We start from the raw sequence: 16660 nt of genomic DNA, 5'->3' as shown, positions 1-16660 counted from the left end.
GCTGTAACTTGGCAATCAGATCGCTGCCAATTGCAGAAGCCGTCCAATTATAATTCCATTAAAATCCAAGGAACGAAAGCCTAATGTGTTACAGGTGGCAAATCTGCTCTGCCAGATTACTACCCGGGCAGTAAAGACGGAAATTTAGCCCAATCTTCCGAATATACATTTGAACTATAAAATGCTATTAACTTACTTAGATAGGAAATGCTGAATATTGATCTAAATTATCAACTAATTATTACCTAAAATAAAAGCAAAATACTGCGGATGCTGGAAATCTGAAATAAAAACAAGAAATGCTGGAACCACTCAGCAGGTCTGGCAGCATCTGTGGAAAGAGAAGCAGAGTTAACGTTTCGGGTCAGTGACCCTTCTTCGGAACCCCCCCAGAAGGGAAATGGCACACTGTGCAAAGTCACACCAAGGTCATTGACATGTGGTAGGGTGGGCAAGCAGCCGGCGGAGAAAAAATGATGTGGACATTTTTAGAGATGGTGGCTCAGCGACATTTATTCCCGCCATAACGCCCTCCATTACCTCCCCTGGAATTACCAGGCACTCAGAAGGAAAACCCAGGCCTTTCTCATGAATCTTTTCAACTGCATTGAAACTGTACACACTGTGGATCTTGGCTCCACACTTGCTTTGCTTTAAAAATGAAGGTACCAATTCAGCTGTGTAACTGACAGCCTTGCCTGCTTTCTGACATGTGTATTCATTGAATAGCATGTGGTCACATAGAGTGCATTGTAAACAGGTATAAGAGTTGGGAGTTTGGTGAGGCTGGGAAGGAAGCTTTTTGCTTCCAATAATTGTAGCGGTTTTATAAGCTGGAGGCAGTAAGTATTTAAAATGTCGTTCAGTGTTTTAATGTTTAGTGCAAATTAATATGTAGAAAAACAACCTACAACAAACTAAAAAGTAGATATAAATAACAGAAATAATCTCGACTTAGATATGGCAAAGCAGGCTGTATGTCTGGACTACAGTATGTGGGAGTCTGTGGACAACGAGACTGTCCCCAGTGAACACATCTGCAGTAGATGCCCACATTGGAGTTTCTCAGACTCAGTCATTGAGCTGGAGTGTCAGTTGGATGCACTCTGACGCATAAAGGAGGGGGAAGGAGTATCTGGATAGTCTGCTCCAGACTTCAATCACACCTCTTAGAGAGCTTCAGATTCAGAATGAGGTTGACATAACCGATAGCATGCAGAGTAAGGAGCCCAGGTGAGCTGGAGAACAACAATTCACAGAAACTAATCCGACCCAACAGGTACAAGGTACTTGCTACCTGTGATGATCAGGATAAATGCTATTGGAAGGGCAGGCAAAATGCTGACCATGGAACTTGGAGAACATAAGAACATAAGAAATGGGAGCAGGAGTAGGTCATTTGGCCTCTTGAGGCTGCTCCGCCATTCAATAAGATCATGGCTAATCTGATTGCGCCCTTAACTCCACTTTCCTGCCTGCCCTCCATAACGCTAGAGTCCCCTCTAGATCAAAAATCTGTCTAACTTAGCCTTGAATATATGCAATGACACAGCCTTCAATGCTCTCTGGACTAGAGAATTCCAAAGATTAATGACCATCTGAGAGAAAAAATTACTGCTAATCTCAGACATAAATGAGAGACCCCTCATTCTGAAACTTTGTTCCCTAGTTCTAGATTTCCCCACGAGGGGAAACATCCTCTCAGCAGCTATCCTGTCAAGCCCCCTCAGAATCTTTTATGTTTCAATAAGGCCACCTCCCATTCTTCTAAACGCCAATGAATATATGCCCAACCTGCTCAACCTTTCCTCATAAGAAAATCCCTTCACCCGAGGAATCAACCTAGTGAACCTTCTCTGTACTGCTTTCAATGCAAGTATATCCCTCCTTAAGTACAGAGACCAAAACTGTGTGCAGTACTCTACATGTGGTCTCACCAATACCCTGTTCAGTTCTAGCTAGACTTGCCTATTTTTATACTCCATCCCCCTTGCAATAAAGGCCAAGATTCCATTTGCCTTCCTAATTACTTGCTGTACCTGCATGCTAACTTTTTGTGATTCATGTATGAGGACCACCTTTGTACCACAGCATTCTGCAGTCTCTCTTCATTTAAATAATATTCTGCTTTTCTATTCTTCCTACCAAACTGGACAACCTCACATATTCCCACATTATATTCCATCTGACAAATTTTTGCACACTCACTTAACCTATTTATATCCTTTTGCAGACTCTTTGTGTCCTCCTCACAACTTGCTTTCCCAACTATTTTTGCATCGTCAGCAAATTTGGCTACAATACACTTGGTCCCTTCATCCAAGTGATTAATAGAGATTGTAAATAGTTGAGGCCCCAGCACTGATCCCTGTGGCATTCCACTAGTTACAGTTTGCCAACCTGAAAATGCCCCATTTATCCCGACTCTCTGGTTCCTTAGCCAATCCTCTATCCATGCTAATATATTATCCCCAACGCCATGAGCTCTTATCTTATGTAGTAACCTTTTATGTGGCACCTTGTCAAATGCCTTTGGAAATCCAAATACATTACATCTACTGGTTCCCCTTTACTCACCCTGCTTGTTACCATCCTCAAACAACTCGAATAAATTTGTCAAACATGATTTTCCTTTCATAAAACCAATAAATCTTCTGCTTGACTGTACTATGATTTTCGAAATGTCCTACTACTACTTACTTAATAGTGGACTCCAGCATTTTGCCAATGACAGATGTTAGACTAACTGGCTTATAGTTTCCTGCTTTCTGTCTCCCTCCTTTCTTGAATAGCCAAGTGTTACATTTGCGGTTTTACAATCTGCTGGGGCTTTTCCAGAATCTAGGGAATTTTGGAAGATTACAACCACTATCTCTACAGCCATTTCTTTTAAGACCCCAGGTTGCAAGCCATCAGGTTCAGGAGACTTATCAGACTTTAGTTCCAATAGTTTTCCTAGTACTTTTTCTCTAGTGATAGTGATTGTCATAAGTTCCTCCCTCCCTTTTGCCCCTTGATTTTCTTGGGATACTTTTTGTGTCTTCTATTGTGAAGACAGATGCTAAATACTTGTTCATGAAGGAGGCTGTCCAAAGTCAGGAGCAGGAGGAGTGCAATATGGTAGTTGTAGGGGATTCTATGGGGGGGACGTTTACACTCTCCCCCACCCCCCCCAGAACAAGGGACCCAGCGTCGGGAAAGGGGGACCCGCTGAGAGTCACCCCCTGCCCTTCTTGCCAACCCCCGATATCCCTCTACCCGACGACCCCCACCTTATGTAACCCCTCCTGCCCTGACCTACCTGTGTCCTGGGTCCAGCAACGCTCCTATGCCTCAGGTGGGTGCTCCACCAGCAGCAGCCACAGCCACCGCCTCCGAAGTGGCGCTGCTCAGTTAAAGAACTTCTGACCTCTGACTGGCCAGCAGCTCTCAGAGGGCAGGACTTCTGTTGCTGGGGTTCTCGATCCCGTGGAAGGCCCACCGCTGTTCAGTTAAGTGTTTATTTGGCACTTGATTTGGTGGGCCTCCCACAGAAGGGGCGACGTGGGGTTCTCGCCGGTGCTTTGCCAAGATCTGGACCCCCGTCGCCCAGACAAAGTCCCGGCCAATGATTCAATAATTAAGCATCCTTTGTAAGCAGGATTGAGAGTCCCACATAGCCTACCTGGTGTAGGGTGAGGGACACCGCAAATCAATTTAAAAGAATATTGGAGAGAGAGGGGTAGGATCCAGCTGTTGTGATCCATGATGGGACCAAAAATATAGGGAAGACTAGGCAAGAGATCATGTTTGGCAAGCACCACTAGCTAGGAGCTAAATTAAAGAGCAGAACCTCAAGGGTTATAATCTCTGATTACCTGAGGCACATGCAAATCGGAAAAGGGATAAGCAGATTAGGGAGGTGAACATGTGGCTGAAGATCGTGTGGGAAAGAGGGATTCCATTTCATAGAACACTGGCACAAGTATGAGGACAGGAACTAGCTGGACCGTTGGGTTGAGCTCCCCCTGAACCGGCTAGGGCAAGGGTCCTAGTGGAAAGGATAAGTAGGGCGGTCACAAGGACTTTAAACTAGTAAATGGGGGGGGGGGGGGGGGGGGGGTGGTGAGGGCAAGGCTCAGGTGGAAAAGGTAATATAAATAATAGTTTGAATACAAAGGAAAGGGAAGAGAGTTGAGTAACCATCCAAAATTGTGCTTTAGGTGCTACAGGTCATCAAAGGAAAACTAAAAATGTAATGAAACCAGGAGAGAGAAATAAGAAATATGGGAGTGCAGCATTAGAGCAGGATAGTTAGGTTGTGTGGCTCAAAACAATATCCTTTATGCATACCCAAATGCATGAACTTAAGGGACAAACTGAATGAATTGCAGGTGCAAATTCAACTTGGAGGGTACGACATGGAAGCCATGGCTGCAAGATGGTCAGGGTTGGGAATTAAATATACCAGGTTATCAGACCTACATGAAAGATAGGGAAAGTGGTAGAGGGGGAAGAGTAGCCTTAGCGATTTCGAATGAAATCACTTCAATGATAAGAGAGGATATAACAAGAGGTGAACAGACATTGCAGACTTTACAGGTAGAATTAAAAAATAAGAAAGGATCTAAGACTGTAGTGAGAGTTGCGTGTCGGCACCCTGGTTAACAGTTGAATCAGTTGAACAGTTAACATTGAATCCCCTACAACTACCCTGGTTAACAGCTGTGAAGTGGTAGATTGTATAAATGCAGGGATTAGACAAGTGTATAGTAAAGGCAGAGTAGTTTTCGCAGAGGATTTCAAGTTAATCAGACTAGCACATCAGAAAGGTATTTTCTTTGGTATTTTCAGGATAGTTTTCTGCAATGAAATGTCCTAGAACCAACAACGTGGCATGGCATATTAGATTTAGTAATGAGTAACGAGCCAGATTTAGTGAACAGCCTTGCCTCCTTCGATAGCACCTTCCAAACCCATGACCTCTACAACCTAGAAAGACAAGAGCAGCAGCCGCATGGGAACGCCACCACCTGCAAGTTTCCCTCCAAGCCACACACCATCTTGACTTGGAACTATATTGCCATTCCTTCACTGTCGCTGGGTCAAAAACCTAGAACTCCCTTCCTAACAGCACTGTGGGTGTACCCACACCACTTGGAATGCAGCGGTTTAAGAAGGCGGCTCACCACCACCTTCTCGAGGGCAATTACAGATGGGCAACAAATGCTGGCCTTGCCAACGATGCTCACATCCCATGAAAGAATCAAAAAAAGTGATCATAATATGATCGAGTTCAGTGTAATGTTTGAAAGGGAGAAATATGAAATAGATTCGAGATTGATGGAAGGCTGACTTCAATGCAATAAGAAAAAGATTGTCCACAGTAACCTGGGAAAATCTGTGAATGGGGAATTCAAGAAAGAATGCGAGAACCTGTTTATAGCCCTAAGGGGCAAGATCTGTATTTGCCAAAAGAATAGCAGCTATGGACAACTGAGAGGCAAGAGACAAAATACAACTAAAAGAAAAAGCATACAAACAGTCAAAAATGGCATATATCCTGGCAAATGGGAGAGGTACAAAGAACAGCAAAAGTCAACAAAACATAATTAGCCTAATGACATCTGTTGTTAGGAAATTACTAGAATTTATAATTAAGGATAGACTGGCTGAACACCTTGAAAATTTTCAGCTGATCAGAGAGAGTTAGCATGAATTTGTAAAGGATAGGTCATAAGACTGTTAGCTAAAGTTTGAAATCGTGAAATCGAAGGCATATTATTGAGCTGGTTAGGAAATTGACTAAGTGGGAGGAGACAGAGTTGGGATAACAGGCAGGTACTTTAATTGGCAGGTTGAGACGAGTAGTATCCTGCAAAAATCTGTGTTGGGGCCTCAACTATACACTGTATTTGTTAACAACTTAGAAGATGAGATAGAAAGCTACAAATCTAGTTTGCTGATTACACAAAAATAGGCGACAATGTAAGCAGTGTAGATGTAAATGCATAACTATAGATAGATTAAGTGAATGGGCAAAATTGTGGCAAATGGATTTCATTGTAGGCACGTGAGGCCATCCACTTTGCACCTAAAAAAGATAGAGCAGAGTATTTTTCCAAATGCTAATAAGCAAAAAACAGTGGTGGTCCAAAGAGACTTGGGGGTTCATGTACATAGATCATTATTTTCTGTACCTGTTCATGACATTTTAATCAAAAAGGCTAATGGAATGTTGGCTTTTATAGCTAGAGGACCAGAATACAAGGAGGTAGAAGTTAAGGGTACAGCTATACAAAGCCCTGGTCAGATCACACATGGAGTAATGTGGAGAGTCCTGGGCAACACAATTTACAAAGGATATACTGCAGGAAGTACAGCATAGATTTAGCAGAATGATACCTGGACTTACAAGGAGAGATTACACAAATACAAGTTTCCCTAGCTATTAAGGGGAACATATAGGGTAGATAGAAACTATTACTGCAGGTTGGGGATTCTAGGTCTAGGGAACATAGTCTAAAAATTAGAGTCAGGCCTTTCAAAAATGATATTAGCATTAGAAAAATTAATGCATCTGAAATACATTAAAAAATTGTTCTAAGGCACAATAGCTTAAGATAATTTACTAACCATTTGGGTTCACAAAAAGCATCACTGAAGCAACAACAATATGGTTTGATTTGAAGAAGCAGTTGCAATGCATTTCCGAAGAGGTACACCTGTTTTCATGAAAGCACTGCTGTTCTGCAAAAAACTATTTCAAAGCTTTTTTTAAAAAAGCAGCATCACTGCACTGCAATCACAGGGTTCCTTTCATGTTCTTTAAAATGAGCTTACATTTGGCAAAAAGGTTGCAGATGGCATTCTAAATAGATTATTCTTTGTGACTGTTTCACTCCACAGGTTGTTTTTTTATTCATTCATGGGGTGAGGGCATCGCTGGCTAGGCCAGCATTTATTACCCATCCCTAATTGCCCTTGAGAAGGTGGCGATGAGCTGCCTTCTTGAGCTGCTGCGGTCCATGTGGGGTAGATACACTCACAGTGCTGTTAGGACAGGAGTTCCAGGATTTTGACCCAGTGATAGTGAAGGAACGGCGATATAGTTCCAAGTCAGGATGGTGTGTGGCTTGGAGGGGAACTTGCAGGTGGTGGTGTTCCCATGCATTTGCTACCCTTGTCCTTCTAGGTGGAAGAGGTCGCGGGTTTGGAAGATGCAGCCTAAGGAGCCTCGGTGCTTTGCTGCAGTGCATCTTGTAGATGGTACTCACTGCTGACACCGTGCATCGGTGGTGGAGGGAGTGAATCAAGCAGGCTGCTTTGTCCTGGATGGTGTCGAACGTCATGAGTGTTGTTTGAGCTGCACCCATCCAGACAATGGAGAATATTACATCATACTCCTGACTTGTGCTTTGTAGATGGTGGACAGGCTTTGGGGAGTATGGAGGTGAGTTACTGACCGCAGGATTCCTAGTCTCTGACCTGTTCTTGTAGCCATGGTATTTATATGGCTACTCCAGTTCAGTTTCTGGTCAATGGTAACCCCCAGGCTTTTGACAGTGGGGATTCAGCGATGGTAATGCCATTGAATGTCAAGGGGAGATGGTTAGATTCTCTCTTGTTGGAGATGATCATTGTCTGGCACTAGTGTGGCGCGAATGTTAATTGCCACTTATCAGCCCAAGCCTGGATATTGTCCAGGTCTTGCTGCATTTCTACATGGACTGCTTCAATATCTGAGGAGTCACGAATGGTGCTGAACATTGAGCAATCATCAGCGAACATCCCCACTTCTGACCTAATGATTGAAGGAAGGTCATTGATGAAGCAGCTGAAGATGATTGGGCCTAGGACACTACCCTGAGGAACTCCTGTAGCGATGTCCTGGAGCTGAGATGATTGACCTCCAACAAGCTCAACCATCTTCCTTTGCGCTAGGTATGACTCCAATCAGCAGAGAGTTTTCCTCGATTCACATTGACTCCAGTTTTGTTAGGGCTCCATGATGCCATACTCGGTTAAATGCTGCCTTGATGTCAACAGCAGTCACTCTCACCTCACGAGTTCAGCTCTTTTGTCCATGTTTGAACCAAGGCTGTAATGAGGTCTGGAGCGGAGTGGCCCTGGCAGAACCCAAACTGAGAGTCACGTGAGCAGGTTATTGCTAAGCAAGTGCCACTTGATAGCACTGTCGATGACACCTTCCATCACTTTACTAATGACTGAGAGTAGACCGATAGGACGGTAATTTGCTGGGTTGGACTTGGCCTGCTTTTTGTGTACAGGACATACTTGGGCAATTTTCCACATTGCCGGGTAGATGCCAGTGTTGTAGCTGTACTGGAACAGCTTGGCTAGGGGCGCGGCAAGTTCTTGAGCACAGGTCTTCAGTACTGTTGCCGAAATATTGTCAGGGCCCACAGCCTTTGCAGTATCCAGTGCCTTCAGTCGTTTCTTGATATCACGTGGAGTGAACTGAATTGGCTGAAGACTGGCATCTGTGATGCTGGGGACTTCAAGAGGGGGACCAAAATGGATCATCCACTTGGCAATTCTGGCTAAAGATTGTTGCAAATGCTTCAGCCTTATCTTTTGCACTGATATGCTGGGCTCTCCCATCATTGAGGGTGCAGATATTTGTGGAGCTGCCTTCTCCAGTTAGTTGTTTAATTGTCCACCACCATTCACGACTGGATGTGGCAGGACTGTAGAGCTTAGATCTGATCCATTGGTTATGGGATCGCTTAACTCTGTCTATCGCATGCTGCTTATGCAGTTTGACATAAAAGTAGTCCTGGGTTGTAGCTTCACCAGGTTGCCATCTCATTTTGAGGCATGCCTGGTGCTGCTCCTGGCATGCCCTCCGGCACTCTTCATTGAACCAGGGTTGGTCTCCCGGCTTGATGGTCATGGTAGAATGGGGGAGGTTTACAGATTGTGGTTGAGAACAATTCTGCTGCTGCTGATGGCCCACAGTGCCTCATGGATGCCCAGTTTTGCATTGCTAGATCTGTTCGAAACCTATCCCATTTAGCACGGTGATAGTGCCACACAACGCGATGGAGGGTATCCTCAATGTGAAGGCAGGACTTAGTCTCCACAAGGACTGTGCGGTGGTCACTCCTACCAATACTGTCATGGACAGATCATCTGTGGCAGGCAGATTGGCAAGGGCAAGGCCAAGTATGTTTTTCCCTCTTGTTGGTTCCCTCACCACCTGTCGCAGACCCAGTCTAGCAGCTATGTCCTTTAGGACTTGGCCAGCTCGGTTAGTAGTGGTGCTACCGTGCCTCTCTTGCTGATGGACATTGAAGTCCCCCACCGAGTACATTCTACGCCCTTGCCACCCTCAGTGCTTCCTCCAAGTGCTGTTCAACGTGGAGGAATACTGATTCATCGGTTGAGGGAGGGCGGTAGGTGGTCATCAGCAGGAGGTTTCCTTGCCCATGGTTGACATGATGCCATGAGACTTCATGGGGTCTAGAGCCGACGTTGAGGACTACCAAGGCAACTCCCTCCCGGCTGTATACCACCTGTGTCGCCACCTCTGCTGGGTCTGTCCTGACGGTGGTACAGGACATACCCGGGGAGGGTGACGGCAGTGTCATTGTTATTGTGAATTACAGTGGAAACAACAATGAAATGCTGCATGTGTATGTAGAAATACACAAAAGCACCTACTCCCCTCACCTAACCTATACGTCTGGATTGCACAATTAAAATAGTTCATCAAAATGTAAATAATGAAGAGATTTAACGCAGCACTAATTCATCTATACAGGGATTAATGCTGAATATTTCCCTTGGAGTTTTTAGCACCAGTTAATTCATAACTTTCTAATAAGATTACTCAAAATACAAGCTATATTTACATCCTAAAGTACCTCTCCTCCCTGGTCACGTACCTGGACAAGTCAGACAGCAAGCCCCTGATTCTTTAATTGGCGCTTGGCAGAGGAGAGGTGGGCACACCTCAGTGTCACAGAGCACACGCCCACTGTGACATGTACATTGTGTGCAAGTGTCAAGGTTCCAAGTCTCACCCTCTAAATAGTATTCTCCTCCTGGAGCTTGACATACAGTGAGGTCAATGGTATCAGGCTGCCCACTGCCTACTTCATCTGTGGAAACAAACAAAAGTTTTGTTAACAGAAAACTTACTGCAAACAAACACAACAACTTACACTTGCATTAGACCTTAAATGATATCAGCTGTGGCTCAGTGGTAGCACTCTTGCCTCTGAGTCAGAAGGTGTGGGTTCAAGTGCCACTCCAGAGTTGAGTACAAAATCTAGGCTGTACACCGTCAGAGACGCCATCTTTCAGATGAGAAACTGGGGCTCTACCTGCTCTTTCGGGTGGACAAAAAAGATCCTATGGCACTATTTCAAAGATCTGCAGAGTTGTCTCAGGTGTCCTGGCCATTATTTAATTTCTCGATCGATATCATTATCTGGTTATTATTACCTTGCTGTTTGTGGGAGCTTACTGGCTGCCATGTTTCCCACATTACAACAGTGACTATACTTCAAAAGTACTTTACTGGTTGCAAAGCACTTTGGGATGTCCTGAGGTTGTGCAAAGCGCTATTTAAATGCATTTATTTTTCTTTTATGTCCCAAGATGTTTCACAAAGCGGCAGTTAGACTTCTGGATGAGTTGGGAGAAGAATCAGCAGAGGTGACTGAAGACTTGGTAAAGGAGGTTGGTTTTGAGGAGGATTTTCAAGATGGGAATAGATGTACCAAGATAAAGTGGTCTGAGAAGAGAAGTACAGCGTCAGGGGCTTAATAGATGAATACAGTGAACAGAAAGCAGGTATTGTATAGTAGACAGAGTTGAAAGATCAAAGGGAGTGAGCTGGGAAATGAGGCTGGAGGATGTTCCAAAGGGAAGATACCAAGACCATGAGGGATTTTTCAATGAGGATAATCATTTTGAAATCAATGTAGTTGAAAATTAGAGCTTCCTCTTAATTCCCCTTTAATTCTCATGTTGTGATTTTCAGTACAGTATTAAATCAGATAAATCACATTCGTGCATTCGTGCCCTAGGCAAAGGATGCAAATGTTTTTCTACATTTTTTAAATTCAGTGACAGTATCAAGCAGTGTCAGGTCTAGTTTAGCGCAGGCAAAGTGAAGAATAAAAATAACTCTATCCCAATAATATGCCTCAACCACAACCTTAAAGCACCTTCCATTGCTCCAGTATAACATTTCCACTTCCAACACCAGTCAGTCTTATGACCTAAGTGATGCAGTCTTATTTTATGGCAATCAGTGCAGCATACTGGCACACTTCTACTGTTGCACTATGTCCATGAAGAACTAGACTGAGACTGCTCCACCACGTTAATTTCAACAAGGATCATGACAGTCAGCAGAGAGAGGAACCTTCCATCCCAATGGTCTGTGTTGGAAAGGAATCCACGTGGCAGTCATAAAAGGGCAATGTTCTTTTACCGCTTCCCATTAGTTATGATATTTTACGTTGCTCAGTGGGAGCATTCATCATAGAATTAGGCACAGTGGTTTGTTCTTGATTTTTCACTGACGATAATTAATTTAGGGCTGCATTTTATGAGCCCTCTGGCGTTAGGGGTTGTTGGGGGGGTGCGGAGGGGCCTGTAAAATTCTTCCAGGAGAGGCCCGCCATGACCTCCGATGCCGAGAAGGCTCTGCCGCATTTTACCAGTAGCAGCGAGGCCTTGGTGCGGTTCCCCTTGGTGGCGGGGCCTTCATTTCAATAGTAAAATTAAAAAGATGCAAATCAACTCACCTTGTCCTGGCAGCCGTCCCATACCAACATACAGGCTGCTGGCCAGAGCTCCCATGCCTTTAGAACTCCGTTTGGAGTTCCAAGGCGTGACACTGGTGGGGAGGAGTGAAATTATCAGGGTGGGGGTGGGGGCGGGAGTGGTGAACACACTTTGTATTGTATGGGGGGGATGGAAGGGCAAAGGTAACGAGGTTGGGGCGGGGGAGGGGAGTAGTTCGCATTGGCAATAAAGTTTATCTAGGGTTGGTGGCTGCAAACAAAAATTGTTTGGATGGGGGGAGGGGAGGGGAGGTGGTGTTGAAAGAGCCACCAGCTTTTATTTAACTTTTAAAATCACATTCACAATAATATCCCTTTAAAAATTCAAATGTCACTGAAGGGCTTGAAGTCCTTTAAAAATAGCGCCGGACGCCGTTGCCAGGGATGGAGCGGCTGCCCTCTCTACGTCATCAGGGGCGGCCACTCTGCCCCCTCCATTTAAATGAGTCCCCACATCCTTGCCTGAAGACCGCCGAGATGAGAACGCATTGCGGTGATTTGTGGCACGCTCATGAAATTCAGCCCGATCTCTGGGAATGACTCTCTGATACTCCTATCAAGGAAGATTCCTTTGTTCCACTAGGAATGCAACCCCTTAAAACTTACCTTATAACTGTTTTGTTTTTAAAACAGATAGTGTGCTCTTAATTGTAAAGCTAAGAAAGGCCATGCTGTATTCACTGGAATACTACAGCAAATAATTATTGTTTCAATGAAGTCTGATTAAGCTGTAACTCACCTTGACAGGTAGGGCAGCAGTGCCCAGGTCTGACCAATGGGCTGAGACAGTTTGGAACAGGACATGTAATCAGCACACACATTTCCCTTCCACCATAACAATAACAGTCCCTGCATCCATCATGCCAGCCTTCTCCTTCCTTGTAGCGACGACCATTAGCAGTCAGACAGAAACTGATTTGAGGTGGAGAAGCAGTAGTGCGAAGATGCACATCAGTCTCTGCAAAAGTAACCAAGTGTGAAAATTTAATTAAAATTTTTATCACACTCAACACAAAACCCATCAAGGTTCAGTTGAACTTAAATCATGTTAGCAGTTAATATTTATTTTAGATGCTAAAGCATCAACCATCACCAGTTTCCAAATCTACTTTTTTTAATACTTGTCAATATAGGATATTAGCACTAGGAATTGCAGTTCTTTATTTCATCACCTGGCATCAAGTACACCCAGGTTAGTTACAGCAATAATTAGATGCAGAATATAACTACTCTATCAATTCATATCAGTTCCAATTTCAGAAAATCATCCCCCCAGAGAGATATTTTCCATAACTAGCACCTGTCATTCGCAGGACTTTCTAAGTGAGATTGTCAATTACTTTTGTGTTATGTTCACTTGGAATCGATTCAAACTGACCAAACTCATCACACAGGATCTTTCCCACCAATAAATAGAGATTACGGTCATCTGATCAGTCTCAGTTAGATACAAAAGTAGGACCCAGAAGAAGCTCAGTGTTCCCACCTACAACAACATTCGGTCCATAGTAATCTATTTTTGATTAAATATAATTATGCTCTCTCTCAGCATTGCTATTATACTGATGCACTAATTATAGTGCGCTGGGAAGTAGATTTGCATCTATGATTTTCTGCAGTTATGGTTTCCTGATCTCTGCCAGGCTAAAAACGAATGTGTTAAGGAAGGATGGGCACTTTTTTCACTTGAACAGAAGGAAAATAAGTGGGTACACCATCCTGGGTCACTCCTGCACATTCATTACGAGGTGGGTGATCACAGGTCTGGGAACATTGTCTTATCAGTAGTGTGTGCTGAGGGGGTTGTGGGGGTTGGGGGCGGGGTGGGGGAAGAAGAAACTAAAGGATGGAAAAATTATAATTAATGGCTAATAAAAAATATATAAAGTCAAATTTTACAATGATGAGCATAAAACACTGCAAAATTACAAACAAAAAACATGGCAACTTTATTGTTATATAGAATGGTTAGGTGGCACACTGAAACTTCTTATAATAGTGAAATATGTAACTGTAAAATATATTACAGTATTTTCTTATATTTTGTACCATTATTAGAATAACTTTTTGGGTCACTTTATTGTAACCCATAATTTCTATTGGGTAAATGGCTCCCTTCACTCATATATTGATGGATATAAAACATAGACAAACAGTCATGCACATACCCACACATCTCACTGATTTACATTCAGGTTGACATTCTATTATCGTCCACCTTGCTCTAAAACAAACAGCACTATACACTCCTCTCACCCCAGTAGATGAAACACAGATGGACAAAGACAAACACAGACACAGAGACAGAAAGAAATTCAGCTTGATCAACATTTATTTGAGTTATGATTTTTTTCATATCTTGCTCTTATACATTGTTATTCTGCATTTGATTAACTCAGTAACAGATTGTGGAGTGCATTAAAAAAGCCCGACTGATTACAAATATCTTCCGTGATAATTGGGAGAGCTTTTTATGTAATTTACACATAGGTAATTTTAAATATACATGTAATCAAAGAGAGGAAATTTTCTAAAATAAAGGTTCTTATACAGTCTTCAGCTAATATAAATGTGCTTTTGCTTGAAAGCAATGACAGAATATAGGGTGTGTTTATAACAGATAATTCCCATTATGCAACTTCAATTTAAGATTAGACTGTAATATATCTATAATAACACCTATGTTTCAGATCTATTTTGCTGCATAAACTATTGCACGCTATGAGAAAAGTTATGCCATCCTTTTGTTGTGATTACAGTTGGTTTTTGCCCTCTATTATGCAACATGCAAACAACTTGTCATACACAATAACTATGCTGGGAAAGATTACTAGTATATTAAAACTAAAGGCATTTGCTCATCACAAATCACAATACAATACAGTAATGATTGGAAATCAGAAAGAGAAAAATGAGAAAGATGAAGGGAGAAACAGAGAAAGGAAAACTAGGAAAAGGAGAATGGGAATGAGATAAGGAAATTTAAAAAAAAGCATGTGACAGAAAGAAGAATGGTACATTGTGGGAATTACATTGAGACTTCCTGAACTTCAGCATGCTGTCAAAGGGAAGTGGTATGCATACCCTGGGGCAGTTCCGACAGGGTGAGGAAAACTCACATCATGTTCACTCACCCAGAATCAGAAATTGAATAGAACACATTCTAAGATTTGACCTCAGTACACCAAGACGGGGCCTGAGCATTATTAGATACCCAAGAGCTGTATTAGATCCCTTGACGAGGTATTACCACCTTTTGTTGTGGGGAAAGGGTTTGTCTACAACCACTACTTGCTTTAGTTCCTATTTAGTGTGACATGGAAGGAACCATCAATTGGCAAAATGCAACCATAATTCCCTCTTCAGGTCCCTCAAAATAGATTGTGTAACTGTTATTTTTTTTATTCTCACGAGCCAAAATTACTCACTCACCAGTGTGAGCAACAAAAGCCAGAAGAGAGGTTGGCAGCAAGCCTGCTTTAATGGTGGTGGGATGCCTGTTCAAATTTGGCAGGATGCCTGGCAGTGCACAGCTTGTAGCATCAACAAGATGCCTGAACCTTGGCACGTGCCTGTGGTATGACTGACAAGCTGCCTAAAATAAAGTGGGATGATGCCTCCCTAAGGTCACGATGACGAGATCTATAATGTTAATGCCGAGAAATCTCAGTTGCATTGTCAAGGGGGCTTGTCTGGGGTTGTGTGGGGAGGGGGGGGGGGTGGGGTAATGGGTTGCTGGTGGGGAAAACAAGTACTGATAGATTAGATCCCAATAAAATACACTTAGTTGGACTCTATTGTAGAAAAGGTTCATTTATTGACAGGAGTGTTTTGTGTGCTTTATGAATATTTGAAGGGTTCTTCAAGAGGAGATACTTGTGTACTTCTGTTAATACATACTGCATACGATTATAATAAAAATATGCAAAATGGATCAATATAATGGCAAGGTACTGAACTAGACTGGGCAGAACTGTTGTTCTGTTTGGTTCCTGCAGATTCAAGTTAAAACCAAGTCCAGGAAAAAACAAACTTGCTTTGTCTCGCTGGGTTTAATAAGAGGTTGGCATGGTCAGCAGGCTTTTCACTTATAGCTGCTTTGCAGAACTTTCAGAGGATATTGCTCAAAGATCAGACCCTGGCCAGAATTCACTGCAGCTGGTGAATGAATGGTGGCCACCATTTGTTAGAAATTAAATGGGCAAGGGCAAGCCTATGACAGTTTGCACTGGAGATTTCTGTAAGTTAGAGGATCCAGGGCACCTGAGACCTCTTGGACAGGGCAAGCAACTGTACATCTCCTTAACCAACCAGACTGAACTTCTGTAAATGAACAGTGCAGAGTCTGAACCAGAAAGTGTAAATTAGGATTACTGAATCTAATGTCAATTAGGTACAGAAAGTAAAACAAAGAGAGGGAAAGAAAGATTTGATAGAGAAAAAAAGAGACGAAGTTACAGTAAAAATTCTTTAAATTTAATTTTAAAAAAAACTCCAGCCACTAAAATCTGAAGGAATAAGTCTCCATGCAGTAAAAGTCAATTTTCAGTCAGAGGTTGTTTGTCATTAATTAAAGACTCATCACAAAATTAACATTGAAATGGACAAGCCTTAAAATTTTGTGGCAAGTTTAGTCATTATCTACCAGCACAGGAACTGCATGCTGTTCAACACATTTGAACGGGGTGCAAGACAGGGAAATGCCATTTTGTGCTGCTCACGGAGGAACAGCGCATCTCAGACAGCAACTTCCAAACTTTCACGTTGAAGTGCACATCTGCGCTTGCCTGAAGTTTCTGTCTGATTTGCGCATAAATAACACATTAGCCTCACCGCTATTTTTACAGTAAACTATG

At 42.9% G+C, this 16660-nt stretch overlaps 1 protein-coding gene across 3 annotated transcripts in view; it reads right to left on the bottom strand.

Annotated features, from left to right (window-relative positions):
- LOC137373908 (cysteine-rich motor neuron 1 protein-like) overlaps positions 1 to 16660 on the bottom strand; it is a 359636-nt gene that overhangs the window by 24947 nt on the left and 318029 nt on the right. For all 3 annotated transcript variants that reach the window (XM_068039487.1, XM_068039489.1, XM_068039490.1), the window contains 2 exons: positions 12544 to 12762; positions 9891 to 10106 (listed from right to left, as the gene is read on the bottom strand). In XM_068039487.1, coding sequence (XP_067895588.1) covers positions 9891 to 10106; positions 12544 to 12762 — 435 coding nt within the window. The remainder of the gene's footprint in view (positions 1 to 9890; positions 10107 to 12543; positions 12763 to 16660) is intronic.

Source organism: Heterodontus francisci, chromosome 9 (genome assembly GCF_036365525.1).
Source record: "Heterodontus francisci isolate sHetFra1 chromosome 9, sHetFra1.hap1, whole genome shotgun sequence".
NCBI classification, from domain to species: Eukaryota; Metazoa; Chordata; class Chondrichthyes; order Heterodontiformes; family Heterodontidae; genus Heterodontus; species Heterodontus francisci.
Note: the sequence above shows the minus strand (reverse complement) of the source record. Positions and strands in the feature narration are given on the sequence as shown.